We start from the raw sequence: 25,070 nt of genomic DNA on the forward strand, positions 1-25,070 counted from the left end.
AGACTCGGCTGTTCGAGGGAACAGGCTCAGTATGTCTGAAGAGACTCAAGTTGTCTGAAAAGACTTGAAAATTTCAGGTGTCTGAAACACTCAGTTGTTCAGAATGAATGAGAATTACTGTCTGAATAAGAGCTAAAATTGATATGTCTGGATAAGACAAATCTGAAACACTCAATTGTTCACAGTGAATGAGAATTGATGTGCCTGAATAAGACAATTAATCAGTATGTCTGAAAAGACTTAGTTACAATTTAATATGTCTGAATGAGACCTGGTTGTTCGTGGTGAATGAATTTTAATATGCATCTCGAAAGATGTAACTGGACTTTATATCACGCATGGACTTGGCCGGCTGTAGCGTGAAATTAAGGCGTTCCGGAGAACTTAGGGTTTGTGCTAAATTTGTCTAAGAAGATTTAGGGTTGTTGGAATAATCAGTCCCGTAAGGACTTGGATGTGTGTGAAATACACGAATATAAAGTCTCAAAAAGGACTTGGGTTTTATTTATTTAACGCAAGCCTTAAATGACTGAGCGAAGCTTCTGAGCGAATTTTAATGAGACGACAGATAAATTTCGGAAGATTTTCCTTACTTCTGGGGAATGCATGAATGGGTGCTTCCTTTTTTTCTCTATGGGAAAGATCGAATGGAAAGGAATTTACAATGTGCGTTTCTTATAGGGAATTTAAGCAATGTGCGTTTCTTATAGGGAATTTAAGCAAAGGCGATTATTACTTACTTACACACACACACACACACACACACACACACACACACACACACACACACACACACACACACACACACACACAGAGAGAGGGAGAGACTAAATTGAAAGGACCAAGTAGAATTAAGAGATTTCCGACAGTGCTTTGGACAAGAATGGATTTATAGGGGTTTTCCCCCAAAAAGGCATTAGGGAGAGGTTTTAGGGGCGAATTTCTCATAGTGAGTCATACTAAATTTGCCTTATTTAACTACTTAGTCCTTTTACTTTAAATTTAGTGCAAAAAAATGTGGTGGAGGAGGGAATATTCTTAATAGTATGAAATAACATACCAATGACAAGAAAAGCCTGGGACATCATATCTGTCAGTTTCTCCATTGAGTGACCCAAATAAACCTAGAGACCTAACTTAATTTATATGTGAATCATCATTCACAAGTTCAAACTCGTTAGTTAAAAAGAGCTTTCAATTAGGCTTTCTCTGAGCAATGAGTCAATCCTGATCTAGCACGAAAATAATAAATCAATTTGCACGCCTGTGTAAATAAAATGTTACAATTCAAAAGTTCCCATTGCCTGAAACCTTTACATATATGTAATAGTAATAACCAAAATGCCCTCTTTAAATTCTCGAATTTTACACACACTTTAAAAATGCTTGTCACTACAAAGCCTGAGATCCAAATGCAAGAATATTAAGCAATACTGATGTCTGTAGCAGGATTCAAACCCATTTCCAGGGTATCAGGATGAGGTCATATCACCGACCTGACTACAAGAAGGGTAATCTAATGCTGCTTATCCATACATAGAACTATCTAATTCAGATACATTTATCAGAGCTAGAATAGACCAATTTTCACCATTGTAGCTAGGTTGGTAATTGTTTTTATTGCTTTTCAGGCTGAAATACATATATAAATTCTACTGATGACATTTTACCAGATATTTGTGTAATTGTAATAACCACATTGCCATCTTCTCCAATTCTTCACTTTTTTTTAATATGCTAGTCACTACAAAATCTGAGATCCAGGTTGGTAATGCAACCTCATTCTGATACTCTGGATATAGGTTCAAATCCTGCTATGGACATCAGAATTCCTTCATATTCTTGCATTGGGATCTCAGGCTTTGTAATATCAAGCATATCCGAAAAGTTTGAAGAATTTGAGAAGTTAAGTGGGCAATGAAGTACAGTAAACCCCCGTATTTGCGGTCTCATGATTCGTGAACTCAACTATTCGCAGATTTCTCTATGGAACATATATGCACATTATTCACTGAAAATCCGCCCATTCACGGTATTTTTCACTGAGAAATATTCACTATTCACTGTATTTTCATCTCATTTTCATGACTAAATGCACTTTTTGTGATAAAACTATTAAAATACTCAGGTAGTGCTTGAGTTACGATATTTCACCTTATGATAATTCAATTTTCCAATGGGATAAGCAATTAATACCGATACAACAATATTTAAAAAATATCTTTAAATTTCGCGTGGGCGCAGGCAGCAGCATAAAATCAGGCAGCAAGAGAGACCAAAGTACAATAGACCAGCTTCCTTTCCTCCAACTCTTTATTCCATCTCTTATTAAAAAAGTAACAGAGAATGATAAAAGTATTGATAGTAACGTTATACTCTTGCGTAAATGCGTACAGCCATAAGCAACCAACAGAGAAACTGTTGTTTTGTTTATCACCGAATCGTATAACAGCCCTTTTGCTTGTATTTCAACCATCGTACGGTGATAAACAATTACCGTAGGTTATAGTGCAAATGACGTTAAGTAGATAGGACGTTATATTTTTACATTATACCCTTATTCGGTATGGATAAAAGATTGGCAAGGAAATATACTGCTAAATTTAAACTGCAAGTTGTAGCTGAAGCTGAGTAAACAATGTTCAAGCTGCTAATGACTATAAATTATCGTGCATCGGCAACATGGATGAAACTCGACTGTAATTAAAATTGGAGAAAGTATTTTAATCAAAACTACTGGGCATGAAAGAACACATTACTGCTATTTTTACACCGATAAACAATAAATATGTAAAGCTCATATTATGATGAAATCAAGTGAAAATAGCAAAAGGAATCTTGATTTTTTTACACAGAACAAATGTCCCCAAACGGCCAGCGTCATCTCTTAACAAAAAAAATGCCTAAATTAATTTCACAACGAGACGTATTTAAGTTATATTTCAACTTAAAAACACTTCGTGCAGTATAACGAAAAATAACCTTGCCCCATATGTATAAAGTATCTGGAGATTCATTTATGCTAACTATAAAGAAGAAAAGCACTCTTGAGTTAAACACCGTGAATTAAACTTACCTCGTAAACAATTTCCAAACCAAAACATTGATCGCTGTGATTGCAATTTATAATACAAAAGCAATATAAGAATATATACAGTATTATTGGATACAATGAATTAAGGCATAACATTTTAAAAGATCCATGGAAAAGATGCATATTCGTGATATTGATGATTGTATATAATACAATATGTGAATATAGAGTACAGTATAATGTAGGCTACGCTACCGTATATGTATAAGATACAGCATAGTGTAGGCTAAGCTAATTCTTGTTTGTTATTCAGTTTCTCTTTGTATTGAATTATCATAAGTCACTCTGCAAGAACCTCCAGAATTAGCGTATACTTTATAGTGTAGGCTAGGCTACCATATATGTATACTTGGTACTGAATACCCATGTAGGCTAGGCTATATTCGAGATACGTTTTTTCCAACAAACGATGGGTTTTTTGGAACCTAGCCCCATTGTAAGTAGGATAATACCTGTATAAGCATTTGTACGTTTTTTCCAACAAACGATGGGTTTTTTGGAACCTAGCCCCATTGTAAGTAGGATAATACCTTTATAAGCGTTTGTAGTTTTTTGTGTGTGTTTGGACTTTCAAAATAGGCAGTTCTGAGTGTTTTTAGAAGGGTTCTAAGTATTCGAGAGTTCTAGCTATTCGCAGGGGGTGGGAGGTGTGTGGTACGCATCCCCTACAAAGGGGGGGTTTACTGTATTACGATTACATACGAATTTCGTATATGTAACTTGTCAAGTAATTACACAGCTATAGTTTTCTACTCGTGCGGCAGTTAAAAATCTGAAGTTCATGGTAGTGATTCGTTTGTTTTTAGTGTAGGTAACTACCCCGCCCTTTATCAGGGAACAATAGGTATAACAAAATGGGGATAGTCACTTCTTTTCTGCAGGCTTCAATGTCAACATTGATTGTTTTGGTGGTTGAATTTGAGGTTTTTTCATCGCTTTTTCCAAGGATTTGGTGAAGTAGTGATTGTTTTGGTAGCTTTTCAGCTCAGCTTAGTTTGGTTTACTGCAGTTTTTCGTTTGTGATGTCTGATTCTTGTTCATCAAGTATTAGATATTGTAGGGAGGGTTGCAAGACCCGGATGACCAAAGTGACATATGATATTCATATGATCTGTGCAAAGTGTAGAGGACAAGAGTGTTTGAAAGATCTCACTTGTGCTAAGTCTGTAGGATGGGATGAGAAGAAATGGAAGGTTCTTAGGTCTCAGTTGGATAATTTTAATAGAGACAGAAAGAGGAAGGCAGCCGTCAGAGCGTAGAATGTGTCCTAAGATTCAACTCGCAGAGCATAGTATTCCTTCTTCTCCTGCCCGTGTTATATCCCCCATCCTTAGTCCTCTTAGTATTTTTCCATCAACTCCTGTTCCTGGCTCTCAAGCTTCCAAACCCGATGCCAAAGCCAACCTCGAGAGTAAGTTTGACCGCAAATTCGATCTTGTAGTCATTACCCTATCTAAGTTAGGTGAATTGCTTAAGGTCCTTATGGACGAAGTGCAGAGCATTAAGCAAGTGCCAGTGCCAGTGGAGGAGGTGGCTGTCCATCCTACTGATGCTCCCAGACAAAGGTCACACTCCCCTGATCCTGGGAATAGACATACCGGAGGTCCAAAGGAGGTCAGCATAGTTTGCCTACAGGTAGTCGCCCCCTCATCCGATTCAGTGGTTCGTGGTTCTGACATCCGTTGGAAAGGTGTCACTGTGAGCGCCCACTAGTTATCATCTAACTACGATATCTCCAGTCCGATAAGAGACGTTTTTGGCGCTCCTTGGAGAATCTCATTCCTTGAAGAGAAGTCTTGGTAGAGAGGCCTCTCCCATTTCACTGAAGCATGCTAGACACCCTTCTGCTAGCCCGCAACCAGGTTGCAGTACGTGGCGCAGCCCCGTTCACCATTCGCCCGAACGTATGCATGTAGAACATCAATATTCAGCTCCTAAGCGCTTTTCAAGGAAACACTTTTTCTGGGCTCCCACATGAATGCCCAGATTGTTCGCCAGAGCACCACCCAGTCTCTGAGCGTCCACCTCGCCCCCTGGAAGCCCACCTTGGGCCAGCTTGATGCCAACTGACCGCCCGACATCTACTGAGCGCCCGCCTTCGTCGTCTTCACCCACTCTCGTACCTGAAGAGTCTTCTTTTGCTCATATTAAGAAGCAGTTAGAATATGTACTGGACCTACTTCATAAGGCTCCTACTTCATAAGGCTTCCACTTCACATAAGCCTTCTCAAGACGTTTGTTGTCTCCTGTCTCTTCAGCAGAGGAAGAAGTAGTACAAGAACCCACTCCTACAGCATATGCATCCCTGATGAGGTATTTTCTGGCAACTTCCCCTTCACACTTCCAACCAGCAGCTCCAGTGTCGCCTACCTAAGATGGTTCTCTCTTTGTCTGCAAGGAAAGCGCTCAAGGAGGTAGAAGATTGGTTGTCCATGAAGAGGGAGCAAGGGAAGGCCGCTTTTCCCTTTCCTCCAGCAAGACGGACAGCCAGGAGATATCTCTCGTACGTGACAGGAGAAGGTCCATTCTTGAGAGGTGCTTCCTCTTCCCAAGGTGACTTCTTAGGTCAGATAGACTCTGCTCGACATTTGTCATTTTCATCGGCTAAGGTTTTCTAAGCTTCATCGGAGTTTAACCATCATGTGAGGCACTTGTTCAAAGTCCTGGAAGTGTTAGCTTTCTGGACTGGATAAGTGTGCTCACTAGGAAAATTGAGGAACATGACGTCTTAGCTTGTCAGTGGATTGGCTTGTGAGGATAAAGCAGTTAGGGGTGGCTCCTCTGAATTAGCGGGTCTTTTTGCCATCAGAATACTTGAGAAGAGGGAGTTGTGGTGCTCCTTCACCACAAAAGGATTGATGTCTTTCCAGAAGTCAACATTTTTGTACTCTCCCTTGGGCAAACAGTATTTGTTTCGTCAATTAGTGGTTAAGGAGATTGCCCCCAATTTGCAGAAAAAATCGAAACAAGACCGCTAGCACAGTTATCGAAGCGCCCCAAGGATCTTTCTGCTTTTTCAGCTAAATCTGTCTCTCCTCTGCAGCAGCAGCCCTTTTTGTGGGGGGCAGATAGAGTTTCTCTATGCCCCGTTGCAAGGTGCATTTCTCTGCAAGGTCCATCGAGAGGACCTCAGCCAAACCCTCTACCAGAAAGTTATTCCCCTATCCTTGGTGCGCCTGTGGGGGCCAGACTCTACTGGAAGAGATGGAGTGCCAGAGGTGTGGAGCCTTGGACAGTCAAGGTTCTCAAAGAGGGTTACTCGATCCCTTTCATAGAGTACCCTCTTCTCGTGACTTCGCCAATTACATTGACAGCATACTCAGAGGGCTCCGAGAGGTTTGTAGCTCTCACGGAGGAAGTGTCGTCCCTCCTAAGAGAAGGGCTATAGAGGTAGTGGAGGACCGGACTTCAAGAGGATTCTAACAATTGCTTGTTCATGGTCCCCAAGTCATTGGGGGCATGGGACCTGTCCTCAACGTAAGTGCTTTAAACCTGTACATGCAGAAGATGAAGTTCAAAATGGAGACAAATCAGTCGGTGTTATCTTCCATTCAGCAGGGCAACTGGATGATAACACTCGACATGCAGGACGCGAATTTCCACATTCCAGTACATCTGGAATCCAGGAAATACCTGAGATTTGTCTTCGGGGCAGAGTCTTCCAGTTTCATGCTCTGTGTTTTGGTCTCTCCACTGCCCTGCAGGTATTCACACTAGTCCTATCTCCCCTCATGAGATGGCTTCATCTCGTAGATATCAACATGTGTATACCTAGACGACTGGCTCCTCTGCTCCCTGTCACAGGAGCAATGCACGAAAGATCTGCAGATTACTCTCTTCTTGCCAAGGAACTTGGACTTTTGATAAATCAAGAGAAGTCTCAACTAGCCCCAACTCAGGAGATTCTCTATGTGGGGATGAGGATCATCTCCCTGGGTTTTTGGGTTTTTCCCTCCCCAAAGAGGATAGAGTCCTGCCTTCAGTCAGCACAGGACCTTTCGCTTCCAATTTGCTCAGTGAATTGGTGGATGAGTCTGCTGGGAACCCTCTCATCCATAGAGCAGTTTGTGAAGCTAGGAAGACTTCATATGAGGCCCCTTCAGTTCTTCCTACAAGCAAGCTAGGACAGAAGGAAACAGATGGACACAGTGACGTCCCCAATTATGAAAGAAATAAAGGATCTCCGGTGATGGACGTCCAGGGACAGACTTTTAGAGGGAAAGTCTCAACATCTGCTGATCCCCAACGGCTCCTTTTATGCAGACGCCTCAGACCAGGGTTGGGTGGCTCTACTGCACACCCTGGAAGCTTCTGGCATGTGGTGTCCACAGCAAAGGAAGCTACACATAAACATCAAAGAGCTGTCTGCCATTCATCTGAACCTGAAGCATTTTGTAAAAGCAGTAGCAAACAGAACCTTGGTGGTGCATTCCAACAACACCACATAATCAGGGCGGAACCCACTTGTTCTCCCTTTGGCAGACAGCAAAGGAGCTGCTCATTTGGGCAGACCAGAATTGGGTCAGGCTTACCACCAGGTTCATCCAAGGGAAGATGAATGTCTTGACAGACAGATGAAGTCAACAAGGTCAAGTCCTCCCAACAGAATGGACCCTGAATTAGAGTATCTGTGAAAGCCTTTGCAAGTTGTTGGGCAGGCTGACAGTGGATCAGTTTGCCACATCGAAGAATTCCCGCCTTCCTCTATTTTGTTTGCCAGTCCCGGACCCTCAGGCATGGGCGACAGATGCCATGCTGATAGACTGGTCGAACCTGGACCTCTACGCCTTCCCCCATTCAACATGGTTAAGGGGGTTCTCAACAAGTTCAAAACTATAGCAACATATCAATGACCCTAGTAGCACCCTTTTGGCTATTCAAAGAATGGTTCCCAGATCTTCTAAAGCTTCTCGTGGACTTTCCAAGGTTACTGCCTTAAAGTCCACATCTTCTCAGACAGCCTCATTTTGGGAAATTCCATCATGGACTATCCACACTAGCTCTGACAGGCTTCAGACTATCTGGAGACTTGTCAGAGCAAAGGGTTTTTTTAAAGCAAGCTGCAGAAGCTATTTCGAGAGGTAGACTGTAAGTCCACCAGCCAAGTCTACCAGGCCAAGTGGTTTATCTTCCGCAGGTGGTGGAGCAGCAATAACCTCTTGTCTGCTAAAACCACTGTAGCTCAAGTAGCAGACTTTCTTCTTTTTCTCAGGGCCTCCAAAGGGCTCTCTTCATCGATTATTAGGGGCTACAGGTCAATGTTGGGATCGGTTTTTAAGCATAGAGGAGTGGACTTAGTCTCTAATAAAGACCTGACAGATCTGATCAAGTCTTTGAGACTACTAAACAGGTAAAGAACAATTCTGTTTCACGGAACCTGGATGTAGTACTTAAATGGTTAACGGGTCCTGCCTTTGAGCCTCTCCGTTCCATTTCACTTAAGAATTTAACAAAGACTTTTTATTTTATCTTGTAACCTTGGTCCACTGCCAAAAAGGTAGCCGAGTTGCAGGCTATTGACAGACGCATCGGTTTTTCTCAGGGAGATGCTGTCTGCACATTCATGCTTGGCTTCCTGGCTAAAAACGAGTCTCCGTCTACTCCCTGGCCACACTTGTTCTCCATTAAAAACCTAATGGACATTCTAGGACCAGAGAAGGAGGAGGAGGAAAGGGTTCTGTGAGGGCTATAAGGTTTTACCTAGACAGGACGAAGAGGATCAGAGGCCCTGCCATTAAACTCTGGTGTTCTATGAAGAACCCATAAAAACCCATGTCCAAGAATGTGCTGTCATTTTTTCTTAGAAGCCTTATTATTGAGGCACTCAGATAGAAGATAATGTCTTACCTTCCTTTAAGGTGAGAGCACACCATATTAGGGCTGTCGCCACTTCGTATGCCTATAGGCATATGTCGCTCTCAGCAATCCCCCAGTTGACATACTGGAAATGCAATTCCACTTTTGCCTCACACCATCTGAAAGAAATTGAAACAACGTACGAAAATTGCAGTACCTTAGGTCCGTTGTCGGTGGCTGGCTCGGTGTTGGGGGAGGAAGCATAGGAAGCAACCCTTCCTATCCATAACTTCTTCTCCTTGAGTTTTTGGATGTTGATTTCTTTTTGGGGAGTCTGGGGCGTACTTGTACCTGGAGTGCCCACCAGTCTGTGTTAGTGCTATGATGGTTTAAATTTTTATCGTTGTCGGCGTGGGTAACTATTTTGTTTGGTCTTTTATATTTTGGTACTGTGCCTAGGGCAAGGGCAGTTTTTTCTCTGTTGCTTCATGGGTGTTCGGAAGACTCCTTCATTCCAAAGCCCCCTCTTAAAAGTGGGGATTTCTCACAGCTATTCTGCTGAGTTGCTACAGGTCAAAGATGAGCACAGACCAAAGGCAGTAATCAGTTACTGTGGCACTCTTACCAGGTAAGGATACAACAAGCATTTTATCAATGCTAACAGATTTTTATGTTGCAAATTCTTCATATCTGACTGTTTTTGGAACAGAGTATGTCCATTTATCCCACCACCTATCAATATGGGATTCAGCTGTGTAAATTACTTGGTAAATTACATATATGGTAATGGTATTTTCATGATAGAATTAAGTTTCTTATATACTTACCAAGTAATTACAGATCAGAGCCCTCCCTCCCTCCCCTCTGATGGACATAACTATCTCTGTTTTATTGTACCTATTGTTCCTGACAGAGAGCGGGGTAGTTACCTACACTAAAAACAAATGAATCGCTATCGCGAACTTCAAATTTTTAACTGCCACACGAGTAGAAAAGAATAGTTGTGTAATTACTTGTATGTATGTAACTTAATTTTATCATGAAAATACCATTCTTATATAAGTAAAAAGTGATAAGCAGATTCTGTACATATATATTCCTCAAAGAGAATACTGTATGTATATTCTTAGGCAAAAGTCCATGCATTGCAATTGAAGAATATCTCCTCAAGTTGTATGGTAATGAAGAAACTGATTTTTGCCGGACTTGAATGGATCTAAGATGGCAACTTCTTTGTGTAAATCTCCAAGTAAATTACCTTAAGACATTTTGTCGCACTTAAAAGCTCAGTAACCCACTGAAGGTTTAAAAACAAATTAACAAAAAATTATGGCTGTTTTCTTTGACATAAAAGGTACATATAATAGCCACGTGCATGGGTACAATCTTGGAACTACACAAGAATATTCATACTGCGTTATATTTCCTCAAGGAACTATCGTACAAATAAAAAATAAGTATATTAAATGCTTTTTTGTGTGATGCTTTGCAATGAGAGTATTGACTGTTGGGAGTAACATTGTAGGCAACACATCATTTCTTGTGATAAATATCAGTCCAAAATAGTATAGCTCTAACTCTTCTGTGTTTTATACTACCTCTAACTTATAGCATGCTGTGTGTTCTTAACATTGCCTCAGTAAAAGACATAAAACTACCTCAAAACAGTATACGTACAAGGCCATCTTCATTGTGTTGTCAGTTTACCAGAGAAAAAAAAAGTGTAATGTTCTATAAAGATATTTGGTGAAGACGTTGTATTAACCCTTTAACGCTGAAGCCCTATTTACAAAAACGTCTCCTGTATGCCGGCGGCATTCGGTGAGTTAGCGCCGAAGCGGAAAAAAAGTTTTTTTCAAAAAATCACAGCACGCTTAGTTTTTAAGAAGCCCTATTTACAAAAACGTCTCCTGTATGCCGGCGGCGTTCGGTGAGTTAGCGCCGAAGCGGAAAAAAGTTTTTTCAAAAATCACAGCACGCTTAGTTTTTAAGATTAAGAGTTCATTTTTGGCTCATTTTTTTGTCATTGCCTGAAGTTTAGTATGCAACCATCAGAAATGAAAAAATATCATTATCATATATAAATATTGGAATATATGACAAAAAAAAAAACTCGTATATAATTGTATACAAATCGCACTGTAAGCAAAACGGTTAAAGCTAATGAGTTAATTTTTTTAGTTGTATTGTACACTAAATTGCGATGATTTTGGTATATAACAAATTTTAAAACGATCAAAGCAACACAGAGAAAATATTATCACAAAATGATGCATGAATTCGTAACGCATGCGGACGTAAAAAATGTTTTTTCAAAAATTCACCATAAATCGAAATATTGTGCTAGAGACTTCCCGTTTGTTGAAAAATGAAGGTAATTGATTGAATATTACTAGACTGTAAGTGTTTTAGCTTACAATTGCAGTTTTCGACCATTTCGGTCGAGTTAAAGTTGACCGAAAGTCGAATTTTTTCTATTTATCGTGATTTATATGGAAATATTTCAAAACTGATAAAAGCTACAACCATGAGTTATTTTTTTATGTATTGTACATGAAATTGCGCACATTTTCATATATAAAACTTTATGTAACAACTAATATAAAGCGGTGCAAATATTACGACAATTAGACGAAAGAATTTCTGAGATGTTTGGCAGAGTTACCGCGCAGACGTAAGGAAAATGTTTTTTCAAAAATTCACCATAAATCGAAATATTGTGCTAGAGACTTCCAATTTATTGCAAAATGAAGTTAAACGATTGAATATTACTGGAATGTAAGAGGTTTAGCTTACAATTGCGTTTTTGACCATTTCGGTCGAGTTAAAGTTGACCGAAGGTTGAAATTTTGGCAGTTATCGTGATTTATGTGAAAATATTTCAAAACTGATAAAAGCTACAACCATGAGCTATTTTCTGTTGTATTCTACATGAAATTGCGCACATTTTCATATATAAAAGTTTATGTAACGACTAATGTAAAACGATGCAAACATTACGACAACATGACGAAAGAATTTCTGAGATGTTCGCCGAGTTACCACAAGAGACGTAAGGAAAAAAAAATTTTTTTTTTTTTTTCAGAAATTCACCATAAATCGAAATATTGTGCTAGAGACTTCCAGTTTGTTGCAAAATGAAGGAACATGATTGAATATTACTAGAATGTAAGAGTTTTAGCTTATAATTGCGTTTTTACCATTTCGGTCAAGTTAAAGTTGACCAAGCTTGAAATTTTGGCAGTTATCGTGATTTATATGAAAATATTTCAAAACTGATAAAAGCTACAACCATGAGTTATTTTCTGTTGTATGCTACATGAAATTGCGCACATTTCCATATAAAACTTTATGTAACGACTAATATAAAACAGTGCAAACATTACGACAACGTGACGGAAGAATTTCTGGTGCGGACGTAAGGAAAAAGTTTTTCAAAAATTCACCATAAATCGAAATATTGTGCTGAGACTTCCAATTGGTTGCAAAATGAAGGTAAATGATTGAATATTACTAGAATGTAAGAGTTTTAGCTTACAATTGCGTTTTTGACCATTTCGGTCAAGTCAAAGTTGACCGAAGGTTGAAATTTTGGCAGTTACCGTGGTTTATATGAAAATATTTCCAAACTGATAAAAGCTACAACCATATGTTGTATTTTGCTGTATTGTACATGAAATTGCGCACATTTTCATATATAAAACTTTATGTAACGGCTAATATAGAACAGTGCAAAAATTACGACAAAATGACAAAAGAATTTCTGAAATTTTCGGCTGAGTTACCGCCCGTGCGTAAGAAAAAAGTTTTTTTCAAAAATTCACCATAAATCAAAATATTGTGCTAGAGACTTCCAATTTGTTGCAGAATGAAGGTACATGATTGAATATTACTAGAATGTAAGAGTTTTAGCTTACAATTGCGTTTTTCGACCATTTCGGTTGAGTCAAAGTTGACCGAAGGTTGAAATTTTTTGTAGTCGACGTACGGTACGTCCACTTGGCACCCAACAGACAATTTTAGTCGACATATGATACGTCCAGTAGGCGTTTAAGGGTTAAGTGTTTATGGCTGAGATAAAGCCATTTGTCTCCTCCATCTCAGTATCTGATAGTGTTACAAAGGATTGAGCAACATTTTTCCTCTGTATGAGAGGAAATGCTCCCATTGGACATGGGTACCCAGCAATTTGAGACCCCTACAAGAAAAATCTCAGGACAGCCATGGCTGAATTTTCTGCTAGGCTACACCTAATTAAAGAGCTTCCAGTGTCTTCCCAAACTATGTTTACTGCAGTAGCCAATACATTTATGTGGACCCTATTTGGAGCTCTCTGCGACCTTCTGGAGTGTTGCATTAAGGCTTGAAAGGAAGCATTGATGGGCTTCAACATTTCGCTCCCTCACCTCCCTTTGGCTTTATTCCCCTATCTCTTGGGATCCTTTTTGAAGAGTCTGATGTCCCACAACTTACTGAATAAACCTGACAACAGAATTGCACACTATATACTGTTCTTGAAAAAGGGGAATTTGGGAAACAATACCCTTGAGAGTTTCTGCTTCCTTAGCCTAAGAAAGCTTGGTGTGAATCAGGGCCCCCAGATCCTCCAGTAACTACTAAAGGATCTCTCAACAACAGAAGAAAAGACAACAATAGCATTAACACCCCTTTCAAAGCAATCAAGACATTCCTACTAGGAGAAAGAAAATCAACTCCAGGACTGCATATTACAAGGAAGGGAAGAGGTGGAGCCCCATAGGACTTGCATGGTTCGGGTTGTTTTCTAAAGCATTACATGCAGTGGAAGAACTCCCCTTGGGGGACAGTATTATTCTCAGTGGGCAAGGGTAGAGTTGTAGGATTCAATAGAGTCTGGCTGTCACATGCCAGGAAAAGGCTTTGTGATCACCTTCATCTGAGATTGGGAAGATACTTTGCCCATGTACCTGGAAGGGGTCTCTGGCAAACAAGCTGACCTGACTCCACCATTCCACCTGGTGATAATACATATGGATGCCTCCTTGACAGGTTGGGGAGGCCATTGGGAGGATTGCCAGTTAGGGGGAAGATGGTCACCTGCTCGGAGGGAGTGTCATACCAGCTTCCTGGGGCTATTGGCTGTCTTTCCATTTCAGAAAATTGCAACCTCCAAAAGGGACTCGGATTTTGTTTATCCTAGAAAATATGACTGCATTACCTTACATAAAGATGTTAAGTTCTTGCTGAGCTCCTCTCAAATCAGTAATTGCTAACATGCTTCCTCAATCCGGAAGTGGACTGGTTTGCTATGGGCAAGAACCATTAACTTCCATTGTATGTCTCTGAACCTGAACATTCAGGCAATAGCAATAGATGCATTTCTACAAGACTGGAACAGGTGGAGGACAATTTACTTTTTTCATTCATTGTCCCAGATTTTGAAAGCTTTGAATGATCTACTGGTTTTCAACGGAACCGCTTGCCTAGTAGCTCCGAATTAGCCAAATAGTCATTGGTTCCTTATTTCTTCAACAGCATCTGTTATTCCCCCCTGGAAATTTCCAGAGGTAGAATTCTGCAAGTATTTTAATTTCACCAAGTCAGAATTGTCATGTGAGGCCATGCGGTCAATATTTTTAGAACATTCGATGGAACATGGCACCTACACACCAATCTTCACGGATGGCTCAAAGTCTGATGCTGGCGTCGGCTTTGGTGTAGCCTTCCCTGATATAGAGAGGAGTGGAAGGTTATCATCCGTTGGCTCAATTTTTACTGCCGAGATAAATGTAATTTTAAAAGCTTTAAAGGAGATTTTAATTCATAATGGAAACAATTTTATTATATATAGTGATTCAAAAGTGTACTTCAGGCACTGGAATGTTTTAATCCTTTAAACCCCTGATTTTAGAAGTATTAGAATGGTTGTTTTTATTGAAAAGAAGAGAGAAAGAAGTTAAGTTCTGTTGGGTGCCTTCCCATGTTGGGGTGGATGGGAACGAAAAAAAAGCAGACCAACTAGCGAAATCAGCGGTCAACTCTCCAGAACCCACAAGATGCCTACTACCATCGGGATGTATATCCTGTAGTAGGACAAACAATAAAAAGCGTTGGCAGTCCCAGTGGGAGAATATTTTAACAAATAGAAAAATCGTAGTATTGCATCATCTGTGTCTCCTTGGTCATATCCCCATATGCCAAGAAGACAGGAGACAATGCTATGCAGGTTGAGGATTGGACATACAAGACTCACGCATGGGTTCTTGATGTCCCGTGAGAATCCTCCAATTTGTGAAGACTGTGCTGTACCCCTGAGTGTGGGACATTTGCTGGTTGAATGTCCCACACTTAGGAATTTGAGACAGAGGTTCCTGTCTTGGGGACGAGATGAAGTTGATAATTTTAATCTTGCTACAATCCTTGGAAAGGATTGTAACTCAGCAATTGTATACTTTTATGTTGGAGGCGGGCCTTCTGAAGAAAATTTAGCTTGTATATAGAATATATGAAGAAATTTATTTATATACAGTATCATTTAGATACTTTTATATAAAATTTATTTTAAACCTATTTCTTTTTATTCAAATATTTATATGCATACCTTTTAGATATTTTTATATGGAATTTTTTTTTTTTTTTTAAGGGGAGCATTTGACAAAAAAATCGAAAAATCAAAATTTTCTGAGATATTTTATATATGGCATCATACATATCCTGACTATCTTCTCAGAAAGTTTTATTAAAAAATTCGCCATAGTTTAGGAGTTATAAACAAAAACAGTAACCCTATCATAGACAAAATTACATTTTTCAATATAATGTAATGATAATTCAGTATATCGGTAGTAATTTCCTTTTAGCTATGAAATAATAATATCTAAATTTTATATGGCAACCTGTGGACCTATGCGCATCAGTGAAAGCCAGGAACCGTGGGGGCAGGCAGTTCAGACAGTCAGTCAGTAGCAGCTCAGAGCTTGACTAAGTAAAACGTCGCTGCCCAACCTGAGCCGTGTTTTGACACTTTCGCTTCATCTAGCTTCATTTTAAGTTATATTACTTTGCAAGTCTATTGTTATATATTTTGGCTTTTCAAATATGTCATAAAAACATCAAACTGTGTAACAGCAAGCAAATAAATACACAGAGAAGCAAAAAATATGGTATATCTCAAAACTAAAGTTATCGACATTCAAACTGCATGCATCTCCTCCATAACGAATGCCGATCTCAATGAAACAAAAAGCAAACGAAAGCTAAATAAATTGTCTACAAACAAATACAGAGTTTTTTTTTCATTTTGTTCCTCGAAAATTTTTGTGGAATTTTTTTCCAAAAAACCAATCGAAGTTTTTTCAAAAACGAAAAATATTCATAAAAAAAAGAAAAAAAAAATTGAAAAAAAAACACTCCATTACTTTGTTCTAATATATAATATCTGTCTACCACGTAAATTTGAGCTCTTAGTTTGCAAAAGTTATGGAGGAAATGCATTTTGAAAAATTTTTGGGGTTGGGGTTACCAGCTAATGGGGCGGAAGACGAAAATTATGGTTACAGTCCTTTGCCTATACAAAAATAAACCCAGGCACAAAATTTGAAACTGATTCATTAAAAACACGGGAGTTATTAGCGAAAAACGATTTTATCAAACGCTCCTCATATCGGTATAAAACTTTGAAGGCCGATATCTCAAAACTAAAGTTATCGACATTCAAACTGCATCTCCTCCATAACGAATGCACCGATCTCAATGAAACAAAAAGCAAATGAAAGCTAAATAAATTGTCTACAAACAAAGAGAGAGTTTTTTTCATTTTGTCCTCGAAAATTTTTGGGAATTTTTTCCAAAAAAATCAATAGAAGTTTTTCAAAAAACGAAAAATATTCATTAAAAAAAGAAAAAAAATTGAAAAAACGCTCTCTTACTTTGTTCTAATATATAATATCTGTCTACCCCGTAAATTTGAGCTCTTAGTTTGCAGAAGTTATGGAGGAGATGCATTTTGAAAAATTTTTGGGGGTGGGGTTACCAGCTAATGGGGGCGGAAGACGAAAAATTATGGTTACAGTCCTTTGCCCTATACAAAAAATAAACCCAGGCACAAAATTTGAAACTGATTCATTAAAAAACACGGAGTTATTAGCGAAAAACGATTTTATCAAACGCTCCCTTTTTACCTTTTTTTTTAAATTTAAATATTTATATACATAACTTTTAGATATTTTTATATGAAATTTATTTTAAACTTAATTTTTATATTTAAATTTGTTTCGGCGTCAATAACCTAGATGTTATGACACCAGATTTAATAAACAAATCAATCAATCAATCTTCAACAGCAGGCAAAAGAGTAGATTCCATTGCCATCCATTGCTGTATCCCTTCACAAGGAATTTTAAATCTAGTACTGTATACTGTGGAGATTATATGTCTAACATTGATAGGTACCTAGTGCAAAAATAATGGACTTCATCTATCCAACATACCAGTCCATATGGGAATTGTGGAGGTTATATTACCTCCACACTGAAAGCTGAGTTGAGATCTGTTAAAAGAGTTTTACATTTCATTATCTTTTGAGGTCAAGCGCCTTGCTATTTCAACAATCATGGCGTACAGGGCATCATTGGCGGAACCCTTACCGTATGCTTTGGAATTTATTCTAATATAAAAATTGTTAATTCCATTCTCTAATCCTTTACATGCAAAGTTCATCTCTTGCAAGGTTTCCCATTACCTGGTCCCTGAATAAGGTTCTTAGACTCCTGTCATCCCTTCAGTTCATGGGCCCAATATAACTACAACCCATATGCTGCAAAAGGCAGTCTTCTTGACTGCTTTAGCATCAGGAGCTCGGATTAGCATACTGGGCTCTCTTAGACAAGGACAACATTTCACCACTTATATACCTAGTTGTCATATGCTGCTGTCTCCTGGCCAAGAATGAGGACCTTTTCATAGGTAAAATCCCCTTTTCTGATAACTGAACTCAGTATTTCATATCAAATATTATGCCCGGTTCCAGCACTTAAGGTTTACTTAGATGTAATGGCAAACATCCCAGATGGTCCTATTTTTCTTACACTTTCGCACAAACAAACCACTATCTCTATATGGCCACAGAATTATTTTAGTGGCCCTCTTTACAAAGGCAGACTTTCACTACTTTCCTAAGTCGCATGACATCCTAAATGTGAGTACAATGTTAACTTTCTTCGGAAATGTTTACTTCAAAGAAGTCTTTTAGAGTGTGGAGTGGTTATTAGACAGTTTTCCTGGAGTGGTGAAGGTGCAATAATCCTGCAGCCAGACCCAACATAATTAGGTAAGTTACTGTAGAACCACAATGGATAGTAAATTCATAGGTTCATGTGTCTCCTGTTCTTTATTGCCAGATTCAAATGGGTATCTGGAATAAAGAATACTGTTGATAACCTGTGACTTTACCTTGCATAAAAAAATTCCTGAAACAATTGCCTTGAGAGTACAGGCAGTCCCTGGGTATCAGTGGGCTTGGTTATTGGCAATCCGGTTTTATGGCGCCTGTCTAGCGACGAAAATCAGTGATTTTCAGCGCAGATATCCAGTTATCAGCACTGGTAATTGGGTATTGGGGCTGATACATATCTAACAGAGGCGCCGATCTCTAGTTATTGGTGCTGATAAGCGCCGAAAATCGCCGATTTTCAGTTATCGGCGATTTTCACATATCGTCATGCCATCAGAACAGAACCCTGCTGATAACTGGGGACTGCCTGTAGTGGTCACGTTGAGATATTGCTGGGGAAGGGTCAATAATCCCGCAGCCAGACCGAACATAATTAGGCAAGCCACCTTCGAACCACAAAGAATAATACATATACAGTATTGGTTCACGTGTTGTTTCCAGTTCTTCATTGCCAAACCCTAGGGTATCCGGAATAAAGAAAATGGTCAATAACCTTGGACCAAAAATTAATCTGGGTTGTTGGGATTTATTTGCTAGGAGCTAAGCCATTTCGTCACCCGTCAATTTCTTTTGTAGACTCCTTTGAGGATGGACAGTGGCTACTCAATCTAAAAACAGGTTTTGACGTAGGAAAAACCTATTTTTGGTAGCCGCTGTGAGTCCTCAAACCCACCTATTTTCCGTGACGAAAAGTCATGGGACGGGGGTGAACATTTATCTTGCACAGACCTGGCGTGTAATGAAGATGGCCAAAACAGGCTGTTGCCACATCTGTGCGAGTGAAACATAGAGCCGAGGTAGTCATTGTAGGACAGCAGATAGCGCCCTCCTGTCCTGAGTCCTTTATTTTCTATCACTGTGCCAACAAGCACTATTCTGGTCAAGACCAACGATAAGAGAATTCTTTGCAATTAGTTGGTCTGTCTTAGGGAGGCCTGGGGGCACCATGAGAGTGTAACACCTTTGAGGACTTGCAGCGGCTACCAAAAAAATAGGTTTTTCCTAAATCAAAACCTGTTTTATTTTTTGTTTTCCAGTTTTGAACATAACAAAAGTGGAGATATTTAGTTTCAAAAGGACACAAAACCAGCTTTATATAATAAAAATAAATTTACAGCTAGTAGGAAAACATTGACATGTCCATAATCAGAGTGATATTTACCACATAAGAATATTGAGACTCCACAGTGTAAAAGTGTAATATATTGACGAGGATAAAATATTCAAGATTTATTAAAGGCTCTGGAAATGGTTTATAAATTTTACAAGAGGAGGTAATTTGAAACAGTTCACAAATTTCACAAGAAGAGAAATTTTAAAAGTGAGCATTAGTAGAATAAGGTGAAATGGAAGCTGCACAACAGTGGGTTGGTGAATTTGTGTATGAATGATTGAAGGTTAGAAGGTGCATACAATGACGATATGGTTATATTGGGAGTTACCAATCACGTCAGTCAAGAAAAGTAGCTGGATCATGTACAATTCCTCTGATATAGGGAGAATTTTAAGACTGAAGTACTGATGAGGTACTTCATTCTTTACCAGTTAGTAATCCCATTAACAAAATTATCCTCTGAACTATCTGCAAAAAAAAAAAAAAAGAGGCTGGTACATATCTAACCCAGCATAGAAGGAATGAAAAGGATAATAATCCTTTTAACGTGTTGTGCTTCGTTTGATCTAGGCAGTAAATTACATAAGGCAGTCAGTCTACTGGTATGGGCCACAGCTTGATGTGGAGAGGGGAACAAATAAGTATGGGCCACATCTTGATGTGGAGAGGGGAAAAAATAATATTGGTGGTCAGTTTCCCATAGAAATAGACAGCATTGTCACATAATAAAAATAGGAGGACTTTGACAAAGTATAATCATATTCACCTCTGCCAGTTTGTCATGCCTAATGTGGTGATTTTTTAAGATAAGATAATTTCATGATTAAACCAGTGTTTAGGGTCATATCGTGTGTTTGAGGGTTTGTGTTACTGAGGTGTACATCATCTGCAGATGCTGTAGAATGACTGTTGTTTAAAAGTCTTACATTTTTCCTTCTCCAAAGCAAAGTTTGACTTGGCTTCTCTAAATTTAGTATACAAATTAAGTGAAAGTGAACATTAGCAACTTTATCTAGATGTGTAAATAAATGGTATTTATTTATTCTAGGAGGAAATCACAGAGGAAATTGTAGAAGAAGTGGAGGGAGAGGAGGGAGAAACACAAAACATGTTTGAAGAGGAAGAAGAAGAAGTTGAAGATGACGAGGAAGAAGTAAGGTCATGGAGAAGGTAGAATTGGTACAATTTGAAGTTATTACAAAATAAATTTAAACCCTATTCTATGTGATTGATGTGTTAAAACTTTATTGATAAATTGTTTTAGACAAATCTGAGAGGCCTAATATGAAAAGAATGGTATGACCCTTAAGAGTTTAATATTGTTAATAATATTATCGGCAGATGTATATTTGAATATAGTTTCTTAATTGTTTTACTTGAGTGCCAGACCCCACACATATTGGTGTAATTTTCTTCTTATGACTACCATACACAAATTCTGTTCTGTTGTACAATCTTGAAAACATCTGTACAGTAAACATACTAGGAGTATCATGCTCTAAAACATGTTGATCCTTGTAAAAGTTGGTGCAAGGCTTAGAAAGAAGCATCCTGGTTTTAGGGCACTATATGCTGCACATCTAGTTTTTTCACAATTTTGAAGAAAGGTCATGAACAGTAGAAATCCTCCACCTTGAACTTCTTTTAAAGAAAGGAACTCTGTGATTGTTTATCTTGAAAGGGAAAAGAATATAATTGTTTCTTATAAAGGGAAAAGAAAATTTATGTTAATACTCAGTTAACAATTGGACATTGAATGAAAAACCCACCTGACTCAGTACCTTTGTTCAGAATACAAGGCAGTGTTAACCGTTGAGCATATGTTAGTGAATGTCGGTACTTCACCAACAGTGAATATCAATTTTGGAAATAAATCAGTCAAGAAACTTCAGTCAGTCTTTGTCATTAAGAAGAAACCAGTCAAGAATTTCACCTTGGTGGTTTGGTTACCCAATTCAAAATAATTGTCAAGAGTATTTTAAAATTTAAAATCTGATAGGTTAGGTACAACATTTTAAACCTTTAGCAGCCTTGGTTAAAGTTATACAAAATGTTTGTTAGTGTAGTTTATGGGTGTTTTTGTCCTGTCATTGAATCCCTGAGGCATTCTCTACTGTTTTTTAATGTAGGGTTCTTTTTATTTTCACGTGAATAATTTCCAGTAATCGTATTATGGAGGGGTAATGTCACTTAGACACAAGCTTTATCCTTGGGACCTTTAAAAGACTAGCCACTAGAAGGTAGCAGCTTCTTATTAATTTGTACAAACTCCTATTGGGCTCAGGACCACCCAGAATATAAATATAGCACAGGCCTAGTTTAAATTATTCTGGTCAAGGTTCTCGGCATGTTAGAAAAACAAAATTTACCTATTGCAAATCAGGTTTTAGAGGAAGATGGAAGTTATCTAAATCTGTAAGTCTGAGTATGAAATGTCACAAAATTCAAATGATATGGTAGTAGGTGACATTTCAAACACCATCCAGAGGTTACAGCAGTGTCTTAAAAATGTTAATATACTACAGAAACTGCATTATTTTTAATGTAAAATAACTCCCATGTTAAAAAGTGTATGTTCTTTAGGCAGTAGAGATGAGTCTTTGTTTCTGTTTAGTAAAAAAATTAAACTTTCCAGAATCACCAGGAGAATACTAAATGTTTAAAACATACCATTGTAATGCCTCACAACATTACTGTATCTTGAAAAGGACAAATTTTCTATAATTTTTCAGAAGTAAAGTGATTGGGACTTAATAGTGTGAGATAATTTAATTATTCATTAGTGTTTCAGGTGATGTACCTTAAATGATGTGTTTGATGTACTGTTTTGTATTTTTTCTTGCAACTGTAAGTAGCTAAAATACTCGCCTTTTGAATGGTTTCATTTGTGGCAGTCTTATCTACAGTTTGAAAACATTTATTTTTACACTCTAGTATCTCTGAAGTAGCTAGTCGAGATGTAGATAAGAGCTTTTTATAAGGTGCATTACGTGTGACTTAGCATTGCACTTTACAAATCTGAAACAGTAATACTGGAATATCATTCCTTAAACTTTCTTGTATTAAGAGCTTGGCTCTTTGCGGGCTTTTCAAGGGTGCTATCCATTTATAACTCTTGAATGATGGAACTGCTTTTGAATTAGAGATGCTGTAGTCAAATTTTATAATTTATTCCTGTTTAAGAAAAGTTTTAACAAGTATATTTGCATACATGAAATGTATTAATGATAGATTCATAGGCAAATAAATAAAAATGATGATTAGTGTGTGCTGTGTACAAAAGAATGTTGTTTAACCTATGGTTATTTGATACCATTGGTACCAGTAATTAGTGGAAAATGAAACTTCATTTTGTAACGCACTGTAAACAAGAAACTAGGTATAAAGCATTGCTTAAATGTAAAACAGCAAAGTAACTTGAAATAAGATCCTAAATTTGCATTGAAAGGTTTTTCATTGATGATTGAAGCCAATTTCAGTGTTGAGTCTAAGTAGCAGTTATATTCAGATTCTTTAAAGAAAATCACAAAGATGTCAGGAGCTGTTGTTGTCTCTTCAGTCCAGTTAAGTAAAACTTAAAAATGAAAAAACAACTTATGAATATATGTAGATTATAAATATGGTTAGAATAGAAATCTGATTAAAATGAACTATCATGAAAAAATGCATACATACAGTTTTTAAATATACCAATGTTAAAGAGCTTGAAAAAGTAAAAAAATAAAAACAGGCAGTACTTCATGTCGGTGTGCTGATTTTGCATAGTACAACTTTGTTTATGTATACAAGATTGCTTAATATTTGCAATAAGACAACGTAGGACTTCCATTATTAGATCTACCTGTATTTGTGGAAGGTTCTGGGTCTGACTGACTGACTTTATATAGCTGTTACACTGTACCAACATGTAAATAATTTTGCATTGTCAGTAACAAAACAGTTCCATCATGAAAGGTATGTTTATGCAAAGTGGTTGGGACAAAATGTTCTTATATTTTAGTTTGCTCATCATCCTTATCATTCAAGTCATAACTTTTTATATATATACTGTATTACAGTAGCAGAGACCTATTGTATTATGTTTGTTGGTTTAGTTAGATTCTAAAGATAGAATTTACATTTGTATTAGGTTCACAGATATGTCCATTTGATATATTGATATTGTATGATGTACACCATTGTATATATTATGCTGTTTGTATTAATGATATATGATTAAAAAAATTTTATGGACCATAAAAAAGATAAAGATATATGCATGTAAAAATATATTTTTCGACATGCAAAGGTAAGGTCCTAAATAAAAGATGTGGTTCTTTGCTTTAAAACTTAAAAAAAAGAAAGAAGAAAAAAAAGATTATCCCCTAAATGTTAAGCAAACAATAAAAATGAGCCACCACCAAAATTTGTTCAGAGAGAAATACGAAATACGAGCTTGATCTAAATCCTGCCTTTGGGCACTTCTGACAACTATTCCTGACCTTTGACATGACAGTACAAATGTGATTTCACATAACCCTTGTCTTTAGCATGTCTTTGATCTTAGCATCAAACAAACTTGATATTTTTCTTGGTGTAGTCTTGATATTTTCCTAACCGGCAAATATTATAGCTCTGCTTTGAGAAACCCTTCTCTAAAGTTAATAATTTCATATAAGTAACTTACCTAGTAATTACATAGCTAACAGTTTCTGTTAACTGGCAGTTAAAATTTGAAATCTGCAGTGGCGATTCTTTTGTTTACATTATGGTGTAGGTAATTGACCCCGCCCACTTTCGGGAAAAGAAGGAACAACTGAGCAGAGGGCTTCAATATGTTTCTGCCGGCTTACGCGACGGTTGTGAGCAGCAGCTGGTTTTGAAATTCTTGGACTACTATATATGGTTTTTTACTGTTTGGCGAAGTATTTTGCTTTTGGTAGCCTCTCGGCAATTTAGATATTTAGGTTTTCTTGTAATAACCTGATTGTGACTAATATTTAATTGGACTTTTTTGACTGCTCAACTTGTATCTGATGTCCGACAGAAGTTCAAGTAGTACAGTATTCGTTTTTGCAGTGAAGGCTGCAATACAAAAATTACATCAGCAAAGTGTGATTCCCATACTAAGTGTACATCTTGCAGGGCTCAAGTATGTTCAGTTGATTTTTCTTGTGCTGAATGTAGTGACTGGGAGTGTAAAAAATGGAGGACATTGAATTCTCACTTGACTAAGTTGGAGAAAGATAAAAAGAGAAAAACGACAGCTTGGAATGATGATAAATCTTCTGTTGATTTCCAGTTCTACCTCTTTTGGCCTTGTCCCCTATTACTAGTTCTGCTTCTGTTGCACCTGTTCCTTTACCCACCTCCCCTACTCCCAATGCCATTGCCATCATTGAACATAAATTTGATATGTTGGTGAATACTGTGGCCCAGATTAGTGCGTCTGTCCATTCCTTTATGGAAAATAAGAAAGTGACAATTGAAAGTGCAGTGTTGTTGGAGGAGCTGGCTACTTGGCCTGCTGATTCTCCTGACAATTGAAAGTGCAGTGTTGGTGGAGGAGCTGGCTACTTGGCCTGCTGATTCTCCTAGGAAAAGGTCACTGGCCTACTCCCCTGCTAGGGGAGGTCGGTGGGGTCTGCCCCTGGGTT

At 38.0% G+C, this 25,070-nt stretch overlaps 1 protein-coding gene across 1 annotated transcript in view; it reads left to right on the forward strand.

Moving 5' to 3' along the window:
* swm (Zinc finger protein swm) overlaps window positions 1-23,839 on the forward strand; it is a 203,425-nt gene extending 179,586 nt beyond the window's left edge. Inside the window, 1 exon segment of the mRNA XM_067098233.1 lies at window positions 20,483-23,839. Coding sequence (XP_066954334.1) covers window positions 20,483-20,608 — 126 coding nt within the window. The 3' untranslated portion in view covers window positions 20,609-23,839.
* Window positions 23,840-25,070: the final 1,231 nt, after the last annotated feature.

The sequence above is a fragment of the Macrobrachium rosenbergii genome, chromosome 54 (genome assembly GCF_040412425.1).
Source record: "Macrobrachium rosenbergii isolate ZJJX-2024 chromosome 54, ASM4041242v1, whole genome shotgun sequence".
Lineage (NCBI taxonomy): Eukaryota > Metazoa > Arthropoda > Malacostraca > Decapoda > Palaemonidae > Macrobrachium > Macrobrachium rosenbergii.